A 22,494-nucleotide genomic window follows, 5' to 3' on the forward strand; every position below is an offset into this window, starting at 1 on the left:
AATGGTTTCAAGAAATATAAAAAGTAATCGTTTGAGGATGTGTCTGTTTCCTTTGGAAAAAGGTTAGCTCTCCCCTGCTGCTTCTCCTACATTTAAAAGCCCATAGCATTGGCTACCACTGGCAAGTAGCTGTCCCAAAAAACTTCTGTCATAAATTCTCCCATTTCTGACCATGGATTGGTAACTGAAATATGAGAAGCTGAGATGAAAGACTGGGTTGGCTTTTTAAATTAGGAAACATTTAGAGACAAAAAAACCAGACTCTTAAATACATAGAACAAACTAACAAACTGGTGGTTGCCAGAGGGGAGGTGGGTGGGAGGATAGGTGAAATAGATAAATGGGATCAAGAGTACACTTATCTTGATGAGCACTGAGTAATATATCAAATTGTTGAATCATTATATAATACACCTGAAACTAATATAACACTGTATGTTATACTTCAATAAGAAAGAGAAATAAATAAAAATGGTTAAAATGGCACATTTTATGTATTGTGTATTTCGCCACAATAAAAAAATTGCTGAAAGAACTTGATAGAAAATGCAAGATGCTTCCAGGAACCTCTTTAAGGTGCAGCATTCACATATCTTATTACCATTGCAGCATGGAGTTAATTCTTACAATCCCCGGGGGAAAGTACTGAGATGACCAACTGTCCCATTGTGCCTAGGACGGAGGGGCTTCTCAGGAAGCAGGACTTTCAGTGCCAACACAGGAAACCAGAGAAAAAGTTGGTCACCTTAACAGTAGCCAGCAAAGGCACATCTTCAAGAAAGACAAGATGGCAAGATTGCTACTGGTGGAGGACAAGGTGAGGTAGTGCGTAGCGAGGCAGTCTTCAGATGGCAAAGCAGGCCCAATCAAGACTTCTTGCACTTACCACAATGGAAATGTTTTTTGTTTTTTTGTTTTTTTGTTTTTTGCTTTGCACTTTTATCTAAAACTGGATTGCCTTGGCTTCTTTAATTTACCTTTTTGATGACCAGTGGACAATTTGAATAAGGAAACCGTGAGGACCTGGCCTACATAGGGCTGGAGGTGCTGACAAAGAATACGCTGATGGACATAATGCAGAATGCAGAGACTGTTCTGTAAGCATTCAAGTTAAACCCCTTGGGTCTTCTGGAGAATAAACAAACAACTGAAATGGCTTCCTCTGATGAGCCACTTGGCTGCTCAAGGGCAGAATCCCCTGATCGACTTTTTTGCTGGCTGCCGGCTACTCAGCATTGTACCCCAAGTATGAAAATCAAAATTTGTGTTTCCAAATGACTTTTCTTTTGCCTGCTCTACTTCTCTCTCTCTCATATTTAAATCCTGTTTGATTTTTTTTTTGCCTTTGTTAGAGGAAATAAGTCTATTATTTCCCCTTACATACAAATCAATAGCTTGTTAATAATTTAAAAAGTAAACCAGAAAATATTTTGGTAGACTCTAACAATTATACCACTGGATCATTTTTGTTAGTGAAACTTAAAAACCAATCTCTTACTGAAATAATGTTTATCTTTAAATACATTTGTATTTTGAAACACATCCTCAGTGTTCCAAAGCATCTTTCAAAGAAGAATGAAAACATTCCTGTCCTCGTTTTTACCCACATAGGAAACTGGTGGGTGTTTTCATTAGCAACTATCCAGAATCATTTTAATTTTTCTGCTCTCCCCATTGCACCACTTTCCAGATGGCCACGAGTTCTCTTCATTATAACAGATTGGATTGTGTGACTCTGTGCTTAAGGTGCTGCATTGGTTTCCTGCACTCAATAGGATAAAATCCATTTTCTTGACCATCACACAGGTGGTTCTGCCCCATCTGTCCACACGGTAACTCTCCAGTTTTGCTTCCCATTGATCCAGTCACACTGAAACTCTCACCATTTTCCAAACACCTCACACCCTGTTTGTGTCTTTGCCTGAGCTGCTTCCATTGCCAGGAAGTGCCTCACACCCTCAGCCCAGCTCCTTACAGTCTTACTTTTTTCCCCCACCCAGTTCGAAAGTTACTCTGTGTGGCTTCCCTGATTCTCCACAGCTGGTTAGTTGGCTATACCAGCCGCTGGTTTCCACAACACTTTGCTCATAACTTTAATATAGTTCTTACTCATTGCTGCTGTCTCCACCTCATTAGGATGCTGGTATCTTGAGGGCAACCAGTATTTCTTACTATCTCACCATTTCTTATTTCGTGACCTCAAAAGAAGCTTGAAGACATACTTACATTTGTTCTTAGAGAAGAAGCATTAAAACTAAATTCAGTTAAGACAATGGAAGAATATTTAAACAAAATACTTATTTCTTTTTTCAGGAGGAATAAATATTAAAACCAAATCTAATTCTGGAAGCATTAAATGTGTAGGTACCCTATCAATGACTGTCACACAGATGAATCAGATTTGTGACAGAAAGGAAGCTTCAAGGCCCTTCAGCCTATGATACATTGCTCTACCCTTAGCTACCTGATTTGTTAAACAAAAATATAAAATTAATACTAATAAGAGAGAATTCTGATAATACAAAGTGTAGGGTATAAGAGTATCATCCTCTACTTCAAAGGCTGAAAGCACTGTTCTCTGGAGACTACCTCCTTTCTCGTCTTTCTTCCAATTCTGTGCCTTGCAGGCAGATCCATTCAGGCTCCTTTCGGCTACGCATGCCACACCTACACGGGTTCTCCACAGCATTCCCTTTGCCCAGTATGCTCTTCCTCCCTTCCCATTGTTTCATTTCATGTTAGGAAATCCCAATTCCCCACAGACTCCTTGCCGCATGATTAAAAGAACAGTATTTGTTTCTCCAACAATCTCTTCATCCTCTAACCACCAGGACACTGATCTCTTTGCCCACTTTTATTTATGAGTTGATTTGACGTACGTCGAGAATCTGTCATCATCATCTACCTGGGGAAGTGAACTTTAATTAGGCAGGGCCATGTCTGCCCACATGCGTTGTGTTGTGTCTATCACAACTTCACACGCAGACAAGGGCTGAATAGTGTGGTCCCCAGAACAGACCCGGTCTCTGTCTCCCTGTCAGGTGAGAATATGTGAGGCTGGTGGCAATGGCTCATGCTAATAATGTGTTTCTGGTAGCTCATGAATGTGTTGGCAACCTGTAAATGCGTTGGCTCCTACAGTTGAGAAGGAGTGAGCAAGTAACAGTTGAAGAAAATTTAAGCAAAATACTCTTTCCCATAGGGAAGAAATATTAAACCTAAATTCAAATCTGGCAACATTAAGGTAATACATATATTTTTGTCAGTCTCAACATTTTTCCTTCTTCTTTTTTTTTCCAAATAAAATGATTCAATGCTGACCCAGAAATCTTCAAATATAACATCTTATAGCTAATGACAAAACACCACCTGAAAGGTGCAATTGAAAGATTTTCTTTATCATGAGAAGGTACAAGAGGAATAATTATCATCAAAGGCTTGTATTGCTTTCATTGTGGAACAGCAAAATTGCTGCCCTTCTCTATCAAGTCAAAATTGTTATCTATGGTGTAATTTCCAGAAAAATAACTATGGGACGATGGACTATAACTTAGAAAAATCATAAATGAAGCAATTGCATGTGCAGAACAGAGACACAAGGAAACTGCCTAACACCACTATATCCATTGACTCAAGATCAAATAAGAAGAATTTTATATGATTTGTAGTGTAAGTGGAAGCTTTCGTTTATGTGGCAACTGAAGACTTTCCTATGGTAGTAAAATATGGCTGTTGCAACTGAAACTTGCAAGCATACAAAATAATGGATACTTTGGTCACTCAGAGATAATAAATGATGGTGAATATGAAGCAATTACATGACGTCTCCATTTAAGGGATGTAGCCATCAACAGGTAGTCATGATAATATAATGAAGCTAACATTATTAAGTACTTATCTAAGTGCTTTGTGTTAACTCATTTAATTCCCAAAACAATCCTTGGAGGTGGGAACTTCCAGTATTTCCATTTTGTAATTTAGAGACTGGGCACGGAGATGGTGCCCAGTCTTTCCCAAATTTACACAGCTAGTAAGCAGACAGGTTACAATAGCAAATCAATATATCCTGATCTGTGAGCCAGACTTTCCTCAATTTGATAAAACCAAGAGTGGAATGTCTAAGTGTATCTTTCTTTATACCACAGTCATGTTCCTGCAAAGACATCTGTAAATCAGAAATTTAAAAACACAGCCAGAGTAGAATGTAAGCTTTGTGAGAATTTGTCAGTGGCTGTGTTCCTAGTGCCAGGATAGTGCCTGAGTCATGGTAGGCTCTTGGTAAACATGTAACAAGTAAGTGGATAAACAGCGAAATGAGGAGAATCTAATAGGGTACTTTGCAATGAGAAAGTGTTCAATAGATTTGTTTTTAATGGGATTTAAAGGAATTTACTTTATGAATTCATTCTAGAAGAGGAGTCACTTTCTGATTTTTTATATGCATAAATCCAGATTTTCATATCATTTGCTTAAAGATGAAATGGGAAAGCATTTTCATTTAATAGAATATTCTTAAAATTTTTATAGAAGAAAAGGCAAAAAAAAAATCAAGGATGTCAAAATTCTTGTAGAGTCCTAAGATTATTGTAGAAAGCTCAGTTATCATCTCAGGACCTATAACTTTTCACATTCACGGTGGGAGATCCAACATTTTCGGGCAACAATTCACAAAGTCATACTTGTAGTCACTTCTCAGGCCTCCAGAAGAGTTTTTAGTCCAACTATGGAATACTGCAACGTATTTAGGCTATAGAATCTTGAGAAACCTGCACCCACTTAACTGTCTTAATCATGTTTTGGCTCTGAGAGGTAAATGAAAAAGTTTCCAGTAGTAAAGAAAAAAAACCAAAATCAAAACTAATAACTCACCAACTTTTCTCATAGATTTAGCCAAAATAGAGGACAGTAATGGGAATACCCATTATATGGAATAAGAAATCATGGAAGCCCTAAGTCAGGACCTGAACAAAAGACAGTCTGTGTTTCCATCCAGGTACCATTAACATTCCCCTACATTGGTTCTTACCAACAAGTTGTGGGAACACCAGGGCCCAGTAACCTAGTGGTTTTTTATTTATTTATTTTTTATCTATTTTTTAGTAAATTTTAATTTCATTTCACTTAGGTGCTATATCAAGGGCTATCTATAAGACCTTTCTACACCAGCACCTATGAGGACAAGGTTGACCAAAGTCAAGCTGAATACCCAATGAATTACCCACCTGGATAAGAGTGGTAGCTGCCCTGCTGCCTGGTGCAAGCTTAGCTCCTCCCTACATCCAGCTTCTCAGGGGCAAACAGTTACAGTGTCCCGTGTACCATATGCAGAGAGAGTCTTTAGAAAGCTGATTACTTATATTTCCAATATTTCAAAATCTGCTTTCTGAAACCACTTATGGAGTCACCTGTTTCCATTTTGCAAAGTTAGGGTTATAAATAATTTTAATTTATGGCTTTTCCAGAGAGGTCTCTCCTTCCCCACTCCTCCATTAAACTCTGGAGATGCCAGGGTCTCTCTTTCCTATGCTAAGGACCACCTGCCATTTGAAAGGGTCCTCAGAACCTAGCATATTGCCTGGTGCATAGTAGGCACTAAATAAAATGGAATGAAAGATATCTTCCTTATATCCTCTGCCTGCAAACTAGTGAAGCTTTTGATGAGCCACCAAAGAGGCTATCATATACAACTGCCAATTGTATGCCAGGCACACTTGCAAACAATAATGTCACACATATATTTACGCTACCAAAACTCAGTGGATGGACCACCAGAGCCAGGACCCTTGGATTCCTTAGGTGGACACAGCCTGCTCTTTGTTGATTATGAATGCTGGCTCCAAGTCCGTCAGTAACCTTGGATATGCTTTTTCTCTCCTTTGGGCTCTGTTGCCTCATTTATAAAATGGGGATCATAGAGCTAACATTCTTTGCTCCTCTGAGAATTTTTTGTGAAGTAAACTCAAGTCATTCACAAGGCCACAGTACTACTCCAATAAATAATTCATGGATGCTTCTGCTAGTCAGAATAAGTAAAACTGCAATGCAGTGATCATCATTTAAAATGGAAATTGCTGCTCACAATATTCATACCTACGATTTAAAATAAGTACGACTGTGTGGGATATAATGAATCCTGTCAGGTTTTAGGAGGGGAAGGGTTTTTTTCCCCCTCCTTTTTTTTGTTAAGACTATAATGCAATTACATTTAAATCCATTAAATACTTGGTTCCAAGTGTCATTTTGGATGATCCTGAGGTTTGCCTTTACTTTCCTGGAATGCAGCCCCAGCCTGTCACACTTCAGTAGAGGAGGGGGTCTGGTATCTGCCACTTCTCTTGCCAGACTCTTTAATGGGAAACTCAAGAGCTGCAGCTTCCACACGTCTGCCGTGGGCCTTTCATTTTGTTGGTAATACCTCAGTGCACTCTTCATTCCAAACCAGTGATGGGAAGGAAGTCTCCATCCATGTTGTTTTCTGTCATTCTGTTACTGTGTCAACTTGCCAATCCATTGTTATCTTTGCACTTTCTTACATTTATGTAAAAGGTTGGCAACTACATAATAACTCCTTATTTTCAGCTGATGTCGATATACAGGAAGTGCTAAAAATGATTTTGGCTGCCCTTTTTACTTTGGAAAAGGTCATTCTTATCCTGTGTCATTCACAATTGTAAAACTAATATATACACATGCTTAAGCGCTAAAATACACATATCTCTTAAGCAGAGACATGATAAATGATAGAATGGAAAGAGACTGTAGGAAGCAGACAGTTGAACAGGATCATTAGTCACCTATGAATAAGGCAACCTAAGATTCCTACTCCGGCTGTAACACTGTGGATCTGAGCAAATCATTTTACCCGATGCCTTAAAGATATGAATAAGGGGGTATTACTTTCTGTTTCTAACCTCCTTGTTATAAGAGATTGTTAGTGAGGATGATAGGTGGCTCTACAATTTTGAGCTCTGTAATCTAATACTAAAATCCACACACAATAGGTGAGATAAGATGTATTCAAAGTCACCCAGACAGAAAGTGGGTTCTAAGCTTGATCCAGGCTTGCATGTAGCAGATGAGGTGTACTAATTAAGCCTAAGGAAGGATGAACCAACGATAGGAAGGAGGTCAGTGAGGAAACAGAGATCCATGTCTGCTGTGGTGGCTGTCCCTGCTTGGGGAGAGGGACACTGAGTCTTGGGGGTGTAGATGTTGTTTGGATACCAAATGGCAGTCTGGGTGAAAACCCAAAATTATCTATTCTGCCTTGCCCTGGTTTCAAACTCAGTTAGCAACCTACAAATAACTATTTGGGGGCACCTGGGTGGCTCAGTTGGTTAAGTGTCTGACTTTGGCTCAGGTCATGATCTTGTGGTCCATGGGTTTGAACCCCATGTCGGGCTCTGTGCTGACAGCTTGGAGCCTGGAGCCTGCTTTGGATTCTGTGTCTCCCTTTCTCTCTACTCCTCCCCCACTCACACTCTGTCTCTCTGTCTCTCTCTCAAAAATAAATAAATATTAAAAAAATAATAATTATTTGGATTTTCCTGCTACATCAATGTCTGTCTAGAATGAAGATGCCCTGAATAGAAAATACTGCTTGCTTGCTTGCTTTATTCATTCATTCATTTATTCATTCATTCCACAAATATTTACTGAGTGTCCACTATGTGCTAGGCACTGTTCTATGCCCTGAGAACACACTAGTGAGTAAGAACAGACCCAAATACCTGTTTGAAGAAAGCACATAACCTGGTTGGAGGAGACTATTGAAACAAATGAATAAAATACATACTGTGTCAGATGGTGATAAGTGTTACGGTGAAGAATGAAACAAATAAGGGATGACGGAGCGCTCCTGTTGGGATCGCTAATTTAAATATGGAGCCAGAAAGTCTCACTGACAATTTGAATAAAAGAGTGAAGGAGGGAAGCATATGAATGTCTGAGGGAAGAGTCAGTGCAAAGGCCTGGAAGCAGGAATGTGCTAGATGCATCTCAGGAAGGCCAGAGTGGCTGGAGCATAGTGAGCCAGGGAGCAAGAGTAAGAGGTGGGTCCAGAGGGCCACTAGAAACCAGATTGTGACTTGAACCTTCCCACAGCTGGGAAAGGACATTTCTCCCCATGAGGATACAGATCATGACTTAGCAATTTGGTGTCTGGCTCTTGTACCTCCTTTGAACCTGGCTAAGGTGCATCCATTTCTATGAACCTAAACCATTCTTGGAGTTTTTGGCATATTTAACGTTCTGCCCCTGAAAAGTTGAAGACCTGACCCAGAAACCGGGGGACTCCTTTATGGTGCTGTTCTTAGGGTGCCCAATCAAGATTCCTAACTTTATCATCACATGTATCTTCAACAGGTATTTGAGATGTGAGCTCTGTACTACATCATGTATTCATCACTTTAATAGTGACTTAATGAACATATTTAGATGGGGTTTTACATGTAAAGTGAGGGATATAATGGATACAGAGTTGTCAATGAGAAAGTTCACATAAGTATATTGATGGACCTGATGGTGAGAGATCTGGGCTTGAATCATGGAACCAACACTACCTATGGAAGCTTAACAAAGTTTTTTTAAGTTCTCTGAGACTTTGTTTCTTCCACCTCCAAAAGGGTGGTTGTAAGAATGAAATAAAATGAAATGGGTGGTTAGGAGGATTAAATGAAATAATGTACCCACTGGCAAATCATCTGTGGTCAGTAACATCGTTTCCTTTTTCATCTCCCCCTTCTCAAATTCTCCTTTGCACTGTGTGATTCAGAATTGCTGCCCACCTTGAATCACAAGGAAATCTTAATTACCCATCAATTTTGGCACCATAGGCTTCCAATAACTCTCTTGAACAAAAGAGCCCAGGTTGTTTCAGTGAAGGCCAACACAATCAGCAATCCATTTGGTTTGCACCATACTCTCTAGACCCTTCCAACCTCCTACAGAGCTGTGGAGGTGGAATGGTATTATAAATGTAAGTCACCCAACACAGTGTTTGGCCATTATTTGTCCTCACTCAATGTTAATTTTTATTATTTTTATTCCCCTGTAGTTTTTTTGGGAAAATGTTATGGAAATGTATATGTGTATGAATTATGCTATGAAAAAGTAAAAAAAGAAAACAAAACTATGAGCAACTGGGGCTTGTTTTACTGATACCAATAGTACATTAAGAGGGTTTTTCTAGGGTCTGAATTATGGGTATAAATTGAATGTGAATTGAGTACTGTGATGCTTGGTTTTATTTACTACCCCAAAATTGGTTTTTCTACTACCCAATTATTCAGTGGGTATGGGTCACTATCTCAGTCACCGATCAGTTGACTTTAAGGAGATAATCCTCAGTAATGTGAGTGAGCCTCCTGTAGACAGTTGGATGACCATAAGAGCAAAACTGAGGCTTCCTTAAGGAACAAAGAATTCTGCCTCAAGACCGCACCATTAGCTCCCACCCGAGAGTTTCCAGACTGAGAGCCTGCCCTACAAATTTTAGACTTGCATCCCCTACATTCACATTAGCCAATTCCTTGACATAAATCTATGTATATGTATGTGTGTGTGTGTGTGTATGGATGTGTATGTGTGTATGTATGGATGTGTATGTGTGTATGTATATGTTTGTATATATTTATATGTATGTGTATGTACATATATATCCATGCATGTGTGTGTGTGTGCGCACATGTGTGTATACTCCTATCGGTTCTGTTTCTGTCTCTCTGGAGAGTCCTGATACAGGTGCATATGAAGTCTTATTTATTCTTCTTTTCCTTTTATCAGTAATTCTTTATGATGTCTAATTTGCATGATGCAATTTTACTGAAATGAAACTCGAGCAACTCTAAACGGCATAGTCAGTTTCTTTCAGCCTGTCAACAATTTCTTTTCGGCCTAGGCCAGGCCACTTGACCCTGGGGTGGGGGATCATCCCTACACTGATGGTGGCTGGCACAGCCTACCTATGAGATTTAAAGGGCACATCACCTGTGTTCTAGGTGAAAAGCAGAAAAAACACAAATGCCAGGTGGATGATTTGTTTCGGAAATACAGATGTCTCAAGAGGTCACGAGGTGGAAACTGGTTGGTTTGCTACTCTCTGGGTATGAATTCAGAGCGTAAGTAGGATATAAAAACTTTGTTGTCTAAGTGAAAATACATTTGTGCAGTGGTGGTAGCACTGCAATTTGTAGAATGAATGCACAGGAGGACATATTACCGTGAGAAGAGATGCTACTGACAGGGAAAATCTGCTTCCAGTTTTTGCAAGTCTGTCCGCAATCATATGGAAATAAACCCCTGGTGAAAAGTAAGATAAAAACTGTGACGTCATCTGAATTTAGTGTCACCGCTCTAAGCTAAAATTTTGGGTGAGTCTCCGCTTTCATTTCTGGTCTCCAAGTTATTTTTCCCACTTTACTCCTTTTCTTCATTATAAAGCATTCCTCACAGCACTGCCAGAATTTGAACAAAAACATCTTATATCTCATTTCCGATTTGTCATTTTGTGTTATTATGATTTATAATAAGATATATATATATATATATATATATATATATATATATATATGGTCTTTGGCCTTTAAGAATTTCCTAAGTGATTACAGCAACAATGGTATCCTTTGTTATGTTAATGAGGTGGCATTTGGACCCCACATAAGGATGGGGGCTGCTTGCCAGGAGAACCAATCTGTGATCTGAGGGCTGGATATTTCAGTTTCCCTCTCCTTCACCTCTGGGGGGGCGGGGAGAGGGGCTAGAAATGGAGTTCAATCACCAATGGCCAGTGATTTGATCAGTCATGCCTATATAATGAAGCCTCCATAAACACCCAAAGGACAGGGTTCAGAGAGCTTCTGGGTTGGTGAACATGTGGGTATTTGGGGAAAGTGGTGCACTTTGAGAGGGCATGAAAGCTAGGTAACCTTTCCTACATACCTTGCCCTCTGCATCTCTTATCCTTTTATAATAAACTGGTGATGCTTACTAGCTAGTAAAATGTTTCTCTAAGTTCCATGAGCCACTCCAGCAAATTAGTTGAACCCAAGGAGGAGGTCATGGGAACCTCCAATCTGTAGCCAGTGAGAGGCATGACTTGAAAATTGGGTCCAGGAACCCAAAAAGACATTTTCTTACTTTATACGTTTCATAATCAAGCAGCCTTTTGTGTATTCTTTAGTCAAATTTTTATAACTTCCTAAAAATTTGGTTATCAGATACTGTAAGCAATGGCAGGGGAAAACTGTATTTCCAGATGAGAAATCAACCTGGAACATAAACCCGCATAACTTGCTAAGAACCAGCTTGCCTTAGAGAGACCAGGAAGGCTTTACGTAGTTAATGAGATTCCAGAACCTCCAAGAGGAAGTTAATGGCCAAGACGAGTGCTTTTAAAGTGGTGGAAACCTACACTGTCCATAAAGGCTCAAGATTGATCAAGGCAAGTTATCTGTCCCGAGAGAGAAGGGCTGTGGGAAAACAAAACTGTAGGCTCAAAAAACCTCTACTTTGCACATGTCCATTTTGTAATTCTTGGAATGTTCTACTTTTGCAGAATTGCTTTTTAAAATCTCACCTGTTTTACTTTTGCTTATATCTGCAATCTTCAATTGGCTTCTCTTCATTCTTACATAATTTTTTCTTACATAGCCATTCCTCCAGTTTGCCTTCCTTCCCTCCCTGCTGTGAATTTCCTGTATTTCTCTTGCCTCCTCTCCCATTTCCATTTTACCTCTTTTGCACCTTACTCTTTGAATTTCTTTTGGCTGTTCTTAATTCTTCCTCCTCTCCCACTGATCTGTTGTGGTTTTAATCATTGCTTAGGCGCTTTAAAATCACCCAGTGACTGACATTTTCTCCCTGAAAGGAGAAGGATTTGTGACTGTGGAAAACTAACTTCAAAGACCCAACACATTCAATTTTCAGTGCAGTTCTTTCCTTTCTTCCATGGTGCTTTTGCTTGGGATTAGAGATGGACCACTTACTGCAATTCACAATGGCAAAGCCCTTCAGGCCTCACCTCTCAGCCCTGTCAGTCACAAGGCAAGGTGTATTGGAGCCACTATGCTTACACTGATTGGTAGAATGTTAAAATTGGCCTTCATGAAGAAAAGCTTACTCAAATCTGCCTGGAAAACAAACTTTTCCATTATTTTATGATGTGGTGATCAGACTCATTCTTCCTCTCAGACCACTCCTTCTCTTTGCCCCCTGCCCCACCCCATGTTTTTGCCTCATGAAACAAGAGCACACAAATGGGTTTCTGGGAGAAGGGTGAAGGATTTTTGTTGTTACTCTGGCCAACTGACAAGAAGTAAGATCTTTGCAAAGGGAAGAACAGTAAAATTAGTTCAACAGATCAGTCCTCAGGACTATACGATTTTATCATCTGGCATTTAGGGAAATATTAGGTTGCCACGAATACACTAAATTCGTTTGACTCTGAGAGATTTCACTTCAGCTCTTTGTAACACTTAAGTATAGACTAATTTAGCTTTTCACTTTTAGATAAATTTGGTCGTGAATTCACTTTACCTTTCTGTGTTTCTTGAAGAGCAGGAACATATATCTCAATGACTAAGTGCTTGAAGTTAATGTCTGGCAGGCAGCAGGATCTGGGAGATCATCATTATCAAAGGATACTTGTGGTCAAAGCTGTACCACATTCTGAAGAGCCAAGCACTCTCTGTTTTGGTTGTGTTTTTATCCAAGTTATTTGCTTCCTGGAGAAAGACAATAGAAAAAGGTATAGGATAAATAATCAATATAAAATATTGACATATATGATCAACATTAATATAGAATATATTCATATATTTTCACTATAAAAATACATGTCAAACAAATTTAACCACATTAAAATTTTTTTCTGGGTTGTGAGCATTTTTTAAAAATATTTTTAATTTTATTTTTTGAGAGAGCACAAGCAGGGGAGGGGCAGAGAGAGAGTGAGACACAGAATCGAAAGCAAGCTCCACGATCTGAGCTGTCAACACAGATTCTGATGCGGGGCTTAAACACAGGAATGTGAGATCATGACCTGAGCTGAAGTCAGATACTCAACCAACTGAGCCACCCAGGGGCCCCTGGGCTGTAGGCATTTTTATCTAAATGGTGAAACAGCTGCCAAGCAAATGAGCTCATAGATCTTGCCATGTGGATGAGACTCTTGTGGCATAATTCAACATTTACTTTTCCTCGTAATCCCTACTTTATTAAACATCTAAGAAATGCCACTTTTTTGACATCAATAAAAGTGATATTTCTGTCAGATTGCTGTTGTGTGATTTTTCCAGTTTACTTCTGTCAAATTTGGATGGTATTTATTTATGACTTACCAAAAGGTCAAGTCTAAAGGGATGATAACAATCTAATAATTGTTAAGCTAGTTTTCATTCATTTTCTTTTTGATCATTACCAAATGCTATGGTTAATTTTTGATATCTTTCTATTTTGATTTTAAGAGTTTTGAAGTACATATTCCTTATAGAAAGGCTGTAATAATCGAATGTGCTTGTCTATTTTTTTTTTTTCAAAATGGTCAAAGTGGGAGGGAAGAAGATAAGGAATTAAAAAGGGAAAGCATTTGGCCTTTCAGACAGCCATGGTCAACCCCACCAGGTTCTTCGACATTGCCGTCGACATTAGCATCTCCTTCTAGTTGTTTACAGACAAAGTTCCAAAGACAGTAGAAAACTTGCATGCTCTGGGGAGAAAGGAATTGGGGAGAAAGGATTTGGTTATAAATGTTCCTGTTTCTACAGGATTCTTTCAGGATTTATGTGCCAGGTGACCTGACTTCATAATCCATAATGGCAAGTCCATCTATGGGGAGAAATTTGATGATGAGAATTTCATCCTGAAGCACATGGGTCCTGGCATTTTGTCCATGGCAAATGCTGGACCCAACACAAACAGTTCCCAGTTTTTCATCTGCACTGCCAAGACTGAGTGGTTGGATGTTCGGCATGTGGTCTTTGGCAAAGTGAAAGAAGGCATGAATATTGTGGAAGTCTGGATTGCTTTGGGTTCAGGAACAGCAAGACCAGCAAGATCACCATTGCTGACTATGGACAAATAAATTTGACTTGTGTTTTATCTTAATTACCAGACTCTTCCTTCTGAGGCTCAGGAGGGCCCCCCTTTACCCCCATTTGCTCAAAATATCCTATAACCTTTGTGCTCTCACTGAAGTTCATGAGTTCCATACTTTCCTTACTCTCCTCCAAGTCTAGCTCAATTGCAGAGGTAAGTTTATGATTATGAAATAAAAACTAAACAACAAAAAAGAAAAAAAGAAGAGAAAAGCATTTGATGGGTGTTTATGTGAGACTAGAGGATGAAGTGTGAGAAAAAGGAAAGAAGGTAAAAAATGTGAACCTTAGAGACAGATGATAATGAATATTGCAGTGTGGTAGGAAGGAGATTCAGTGGCATTTTTACTGCTTTTGTGTATCCGATTTTGCATATTAAGAAAAGAGATTTATTTCTAGGCTTCAATCTGTTGTAACTTTCTCCATCAATAAAAGCATTTATATATCTTGACATGGACTTTATTGCTTTGTTCCATTGCTTTGTTTGGACCCACAGTTTTAATCCCCAAATTGTAACATTTGTTCACAGTCCAGTAACGATGTGAACATTCTCAAGAAATGATGATGTGTGGAAGACAATTGCAACCCACGGGCTGTTCCAAAGCCAGCCCATAGATGAACCCAAGTAGATTTGCTTTCATTTATTTTATTTACTTTTTCCCCATTCCCAGACATTTCCACTGATAGTGAATGATAAAGAGCTGTGTTCTGCTCTCTGAAACATGTGTAGCAGCAGATGCTATAGTTCCACCCCCACAAATAAAATGGGAATACAAGAAAGCAAAACGTGGTCCATTTCTAGTTCATATCTTTTGTCTAAAATGGTTGAAGCAGAGACTCACAATAAAATTAAAACCCAATCTGGCAGCAAACCTTGTATAAATTCTTGAATGGTGTTCCCTAGAATGCCACTGTCCTACATGGTGCTGATGGAAATTTTATGTTAATTGTTTAGGAAAAGACAGGTCTGATAGTGTTGGAAAGGTCTCTTATATACGGACTTCTCAGAGGCTTTCATTTATAAATGAGCATTGTAAAATCTTCAAGAGGGAAGTGTTTCTCAAACTTGGAACTGTAGAACCCATTCATCATTCCCAAGCCCCACGGTGAGACATCTATGACCTTTTCAGGGACATTAGGTTTAAAAAATCTGTTTTCTTATAAACCTGAGTTCCATGCCTTGTTATCTAGAGTTAGACTTTATTCATCATATCCCCCTCAAAAGGAAACCAATGTCAATTTAATTTCTGTCCTTCCCCTGAGTCTTTCTATAGCCGTTTCTATCTCAACAAAGGTGTCAGATTTGCAAAATCACAGCTGCACATAGTGTTTTCTTTATTATTTTGTAACATCTGCAAACTGTTTCTGAGTCACCATTTCTCCAACAGGCACAGCTTTTGGAGTTCAGCTGGCAGAGTAAAACTACTCACCCTAAAGCAAACTAGTTAGAAAAATTGGGGGCCAACAGTAGAGAGTTGTCTATCTGTCTGTCTATCTCTCCATTTTCCTTTTCTTTAAGAACAATAAAGGACTTACAAAATCTTATCCATCGGCAGGCACAGGAAATTTTTGTTAGCTCTAACATCTACTGATGACAAGATAGTCATTGAAGAAAACTGATAGAAATTAGTGTAAGCAAATCACAGTTTGGGTTTGACTGTTCGTTTTTAAGTATAGGTGGTCTGTGTGGTGGTGAGCTCTCCCAGCCTCTAGCACCCTCTCTGCAGCAGTCCCACTGAATGACGTTTGCAACAACGACACTGAATGCTCATTAATTCCTTGGCAGCATGCTAGTCCCATTATTCAGTCATTAACTTTTTTTTTAGTCATTAGTTTTCAGCTTTCAAAACACTCTATCTATCAGGTAGTTGTGTTTACACCTATTGTACAGGTGAGGACCTAGAGAAGCCCAGAGAAGGGAAGAGATGAGCCCAAAGTCACACAGCAAGCGCAAGCAACAGATCTGGAATTTGATTGTAGGACTGCTGGACTCCAAAGGTGATGTTCTTTTTGCCAGTATCTCACTTAGTCTTTAAGCTTTAGAAAGTACAAACATTAAATAAGTTATTGGGCTGCAGTTTCCTAGCCTGAAAAACTAATTGAAGAAATTGGATTGGCTGGTCTCCAAGGTCCTAATCATATGGAAAATATTATATTTATACATAAATGACAACAACAACAATCACAGCTGATACTTCTTGAAAACTTACCATGTGCCAGACAGTATTCTAAGTGCTCTTCATAGATTAACTCTTTTAATTATTATAGCAGCTGAAGTATGTTCTATTATCATTCCTATTCTACTGATGAGGAAACTGAGGCAACTGGGGCACAGAGAGGCTTCCAAACACACTTGGGACCTCTCAACAGCCAAGATTCCTCTCATCCAGGTGAGGCCCCAAGTTATAAGTGGGGAGTAAACTAGGGCAAAAGAATATTTGAATGGGGGGGCACCTGGGTGGCTCAGTCAGTTAAGCATCTGACTTTGGCTCAGGTCATGATTTCACAATTTGTAGGTTCGAGTCCTGCATCAGGCTCCGTGCTGACAGCTCAGAGCCTAGAGCCTGCTTCAGATTCTGTGTCTCCCTCTCTCTCTGCCCCTTCCGGCTTGCACTCTGTCCCTCTGTCTCTCAAAAATAAATAAACACTAAAAAACAAAAAAGAATATTTGAATAGGGCGATGAGGTCAGGATTCTGGGGTGATCATGTAAGTTAAGACACAGCTGCTACCTACATCCCCAAACATAATGAAAATACATGGCTCCCATCAGCTGGGTAAAGTGCTGAAGGCTTTGAAAGTGTCCCTATAGACACTTAACATCATTGTTAGGAATTTCTCTAGACTCCTAGATACTGGTTTCAAGGGTTTTTCAAGGTCTTAGAAAAACCTTTTCTGGCTTTCTTTCCTCCTTCCCTATCCTTTTTATTTTATTTCCTGAGGGGAATATACTAGAACTCACAAGCACTAGTGAAATATCTTATACTCTATTTCTGGCAAGACTTTCAGAGATATTTTTTTGACAGTTGATAAGAGCAGCACATATTAGGTAGCACTTTGGAAAATGTTAACAAATGTAAATTTTTTTCAACTTTATTTTACTTGAGAGATTGGAGATGTTATTTATTTTACTAGTTTGTAAAGAAATTGACTGGGTTCTAATTAGAATAAAACATAGACCATATTTTCCCAGGTGAGGGAAATGCCACTGATGACCCAGCATTGACTTTTCTGCTGATCATAGATAAAATTTTCAGTGGGTATCTTAAATATCTGTTGGCCCAGTTCTGGATCCATTCATTTATTTTTCTGAAGTTATTGATGACTTAATAACTCGGTTATGAAAGGCCATCAATAAATGAGTAGAAATAAATGAGTTAGTCTACTCTGTGCTCTGCTTGTTCACTGGGGGTTGAAGATAAATGTGCCCAGGGAAGGCCAGCCTTTGCAGTCACCCTGGAACAGGAAAGGTATCTGATGAGGCAGCACTGAGGGCAAGCCTCTGGGAGGCTCCAGATGGGCAGAGGACAGCAGGTAGCATTAATTTACCTAGATTACTCTGAAGCAGAGATCAACTCACACCCAAGGACAATGGATGTGACCAGTCATTAGAAGTAGAATCTGGAATTTGATGGTATTTTCTTTATCACTAGCAGTATTTCTTTTCTTCTGAGTTCCTTGTCTCAGAGGGGAAGTGGTGTGCATGTTGGAACACACAGAGGATACAGAAACTGAAAACCAAGATTTGAGTTCTGACTCTCTACCGTTTACCATTTAATAACAATACACTTATCAACTCTGAGCCTCATGTTTCACGGTTGTAAATGGAAACCAGAGATTCAAGAGCATTGAATCCTAACTTTTATTTGCCCTTGATACTTCTAAGAAGCAGAGTGCTTGATATATGTGCAATTTCTGGTTCCTTTATTATCTTCTATTTCTGGGAAAAGGTAAAAGCGACTGGGACATTAGATATCTTTCTTTTTCCTCCTTAGACAAAGGAATAAACCAGAGGTTGGGAAGTGACTGAGCACAGAAGGGAGTGAGTCCTTACCTTTTAAGTGATGCCCTCACCCTTAGCACCACCCCAGAGAGGAAGCAATAGGAAAATTGTGAAGGTGTTCTTTGTTTTATGCTTATTTAGACCTCTGGGAGAAAACAAAAGGCTCAGGCCAGAAATCTGTGAAATCCAGACAGTGAAACAAGAAGGGACTGTTTGTTATATTAACCTTAATGAAAAAGAACTAAGCAAATGCAAATACATTCCTCTATCAATATTCAAATGTGGGCCCTTTGTTAAGTGAACTGGATGAACTCTGCTCTGGGATAATCATGTGGGATTGCTCCTCATTTCAGGGGGATTCCATGGATTAGGAGACAGAGATTTTCCTTTCTATTTTTTGAGATTTCATATCCAATATTAATGTCAGTGGAAGTTGCACAGAATTATAATAAAGACAAATAATTATCATAACAAGCCCGTAGAGCTCCTTATGGGTTCCAGAGCATTTTTACAAGTTGTACCTTTGAATAAAATTTGATAGCAGTACTTTTGATCTGCCATTTCCCCACAATTTGAAATGTATTTATGTAATAATTTCAAGTTTATTGCCTTGATTTTCTAATTTCCAAGGAGAGGGCCAGATTCTGTGCCCCTAAGGAGAAAAAATTCTGGATTTTGAGGAAGGAGCATAATACAATTGAAGGTCAATAGGAAATTTTTCCAAATTTACATTTTAAAATGTATATCATTAATTCTTAGCTTCCACATAAAAACTACTTTATAAAATCTTCTCACCATCCCCATGCCGTGATGAATTCATAAATATTCTCTAGAAGGTATAGTCAGAAAATACATGCTTAGGGAAGAAAAAATGAAGGAAAGAGCTAGTCAAGGATGGATAAAACTGTTACGGTGACATGTAGACAAAGATAAGCTACCAGATGGGCTACACTCATGGTTTAGCTACAAAGAAAGGGCTTGTTCAAATAGCCTTTCTGTATAGGACATCCAAGTTAATCCAGGGGAAAATAAATTATTTGGTTCAGATAAATATAATATAATATTGCAGTGGTTTAAAAATATATACCCATAAATTCTTTGGCACTTTTTCCTTTAAAAGATGGGGATTGATTTCCCTTCCTACTGAATGTGGATTGTACTTAGTGACTCATTTTTAATCATTAGAATGGAGCAGAAGTGATGGTGTGCCATATCTAAGACTAGGTCATAAAAAGACATTGTGGCTTCCTCCGTGCTATCTGGTGTTAGACCATGTGAGGGAAGTCAGGGGCCATATTGTGAGGACACTCAAGTAGCTCTATGGAGGGAGAGATACATGTGGTAAGGAAATGAGTCTTCTTGACGATAGTCAGCAGTAAACTGGTGGCCTTCTGCCATCATGGAAGTAGATCCCCCGGCCCCAGTGAAGCCTGCAGATGACTGTAGTTCTAGCTGACATTCTGATTGCAACTTCATGAGAGACCTCAAGTTAGAAACATTCAGCTAAGTTGCTTTCAAATTCCTGACCCATAGAAACTGTGAGATAATAAATATTTGCTGTTTTAAGCCACTAATTTTTGGGATAATTTGTTATGCATCAATAGAAAGCTAATACAACTATATACTAGAATCATCAGTTCCCAGTGTAAAAGGCATTGGAGTGGGAATTGTGAAGAGATAATAAGATGATATGTCACAACTCTGTAGGTTACAAAGTGCATTCACAAAGGTAACATATTTGGGGTATAGAAGATATATTTCCCCCTTAAGACTATAGCAAAACTTATCCTAGATCTAGTATACCATGTTAGGGATTTAGGACTGAATATAAGGCATAAAATGATGGACCAATTTACAGGCAGGAGGAGATTCACATCATTTCACTATACTTCATAGTATTCTTAACTAATGCCTGATTTATATCGCAATTTAGTTGGTGTGCTCTTTTATATGCATGTACACACACACACACACACACACACACACACACTTACATCCATGTACACACATCATAATGGAAAATGCACCTTGGAGTATCTTACTCATAATGTCCCCTAGTGATGGTGTCCCAAACCACAAACACCAAAGCAAAGATAAGAGTCTCATATTGAGACTTGTGATTGGAATATATAGTATTATATATTTGAAAATAAAACAAAACAATGTATTCCCTTATAAACCTACTTCTAAAATATGTAATGGTTGACAATCATAGAATAACTGGTTTCATAAGAATATGTTAGAATTTAGGTATTAGATGACAGGCAGCAAAAGCCTGTGATTCTCAAGAGAAGGACAACGGATGAGGTGAGCCTATATTCTCCTGGACCCTGCCTGGAGGCCCTATTCCCACTGCAGTGCAAGAAGGTAGGGTCCATGCTGAGAACAGTCCAAGCAGAGAGCTGCCATCTCACTGAATCAAGGAACTAGGGACTAGAGTTTGGGTGTTGCTGAAGTGTCTGGAATTTGTTGTTGTGGTGGTAGTCTTGGGAAAGTTCTTTTAATTCTTTGAATTTCAATTTCGTAATTTATAAACTAGGGGTGATAACAGGTGTTTTGATTGGCCACGGTAAAGAAAAGCGGGTATACACATGGCACCTAATATATAAAAAGTGCTCACTAAATGGTAGTTGCCATCTTCTTCCACTTCCTCTTTCTCATTATCATTCCTGCTTTCTAGAATATGCAATGATTGAATGTATAGGTAAGAGAAATATATGGAATTTAGTCCTATGCAGTAAAAATTAGTTGGAGGAAATACACTTTTGGATGTATAAAACACAAGTAATTATAACCCAAATAAAGTCAGTATTACCAAGGGAAAACCTAGGATATTTGCTGTGAAAAATCCCTTTTATTTTTCTCAAAATTCTACTAGTTACAATGCAACATAAAAACCCCTCATCTGGGTCAGGTCAATTTTATAGAGCTTAGTATTCTATTTCTGAAATATTTGTGGAGGTATAGTATGGAATTTATATTCTTATGAGGTCAATTCCAACAGTATAGGAGCAAGTTTGGAAAAATGTTAATTGTTAAATCTGGGGTGTGTGTGTGTGTGTGTGTGTGTGTGTGTATATATACACACATGGAAATATTTATTCTGTTTTCTATAAGTTTCTTAGGACATTTGAAAATATTCACAGGGAAAAATTAATTTTTTCATATATATTTTTCATATATATATGAATATTTATTCTGTTTCCTATATGTTAATTAGGATATTAGATTTGAGAATTCACAGGGAAAAATTAATTTTTATTTAAAGATGAGATGATACCAGCATCTGCTAATTAATCTCTTCTCCTCTTGAACCTACTTATATTTCCAGCCCTTGCAACTCTAGATGACCATGAGAAATAAGTATCAATTGCAGAAGAACAAATCCTTTTATTCTTCCTCAAATGAGCGCTTTCAGATTTTAGGGGTATTCCAGGTTATGGTTTTCTGGGAATTGGCAAACAAGACTTCATTCACCTTACTCACACTCTTCATATTTTTATAGATACTTTATTGTATTCCTTCTTAGTGCTAATCTTTCTGCAGGAGAAATAGTAATCCTTTTAATCTCCCTCTGCTAAGTTATTGAAGTTGCCCTTCTCTGGACCTTTCTCAGCTCTGCTCTGACTTTCTTGAGCTGCAGTGACCAGAACTGATCCACACAGGTTACACAGAAGCATAAGTGACAACCAAAACCAGAATTTCAATGAAGAAACTATGGGAACAAAGAAAAAAAAAAATTGGAAGTGAGCATTAAGAGAGCACATAGAGAAGCACAGTGTTAAAAAAAAATAAAAATTATGTTAGAAAAGATGAAAATTAACCTCATTGTAATAGTTGGAAGAGTACAGATGGGAGAAAAATGAGTTCTTAAAAAGGGTTGATTCCATTACTTCCAAGCTCCAAACCTTTAAGGGTTTTCCCTCCATCACACGTAGAATAAAACCACACTTACCACCTTGGCCAATGATTTGGCTGCTCTCTGTTTCTCCCAGTTCATGTCCCTCTCTCCTAACTTGTTCACCAATTCACAGCCACACTGGCCTTCCTGCTACTCATGGAGCACACCATAACCCATTGTGACTCTACAGCTTTCATCCTTGCGGTACCCTTTTTCTGGGCTGTTTTTTCTCCAGATCCCACACGGCTCACTTCTGCACATCATTCAGACCTCTGATCAAATGCCACTTCCTTAGAAAGGTCTACCCTGGGGCATCTGGGTGGCTCAATTGGTTAGGTGTCCGACTTCTGCTCAGGTCATGATCTCATGGCTTGTGAGTTCGAGCCCTGTATTGGCCTCTGTGCTCAGAGCCTGGAGCCTGCTTTGGATTCTCTGTCTTTCTCGGCCCCTCCCTCTGTCTCTCTCTGTCTCTCCCAAAAATAAATAAACATTAAAAAAA

General features: G+C 38.8%; 1 protein-coding gene across 15 annotated transcripts in view; it reads right to left on the bottom strand.

Moving 5' to 3' along the window:
- The window catches only part of SLC9A9 (solute carrier family 9 member A9), a 743,317-nt gene that overhangs the window by 103,875 nt on the left and 616,948 nt on the right, over positions 1-22,494 (bottom strand). For 14 of the 15 annotated variants that reach the window (XM_086674475.1, XM_086674481.1, XM_086674480.1 and 11 more), the window contains one exon: positions 12,643-12,722. In XM_086674475.1, coding sequence (XP_086530601.1) covers positions 12,643-12,722 — 80 coding nt within the window. Of the gene's footprint in view, positions 1-12,534; positions 12,723-22,494 lie in introns of all 15 variants that reach the window. The other variant, XR_015240025.1, reaches the window with a different exon arrangement.

Source organism: Puma concolor, chromosome C2, assembly GCF_028749965.1.
Source record: "Puma concolor isolate L17-30 chromosome C2, mPumCon1.1.hap2, whole genome shotgun sequence".
NCBI classification, from domain to species: Eukaryota; Metazoa; Chordata; class Mammalia; order Carnivora; family Felidae; genus Puma; species Puma concolor.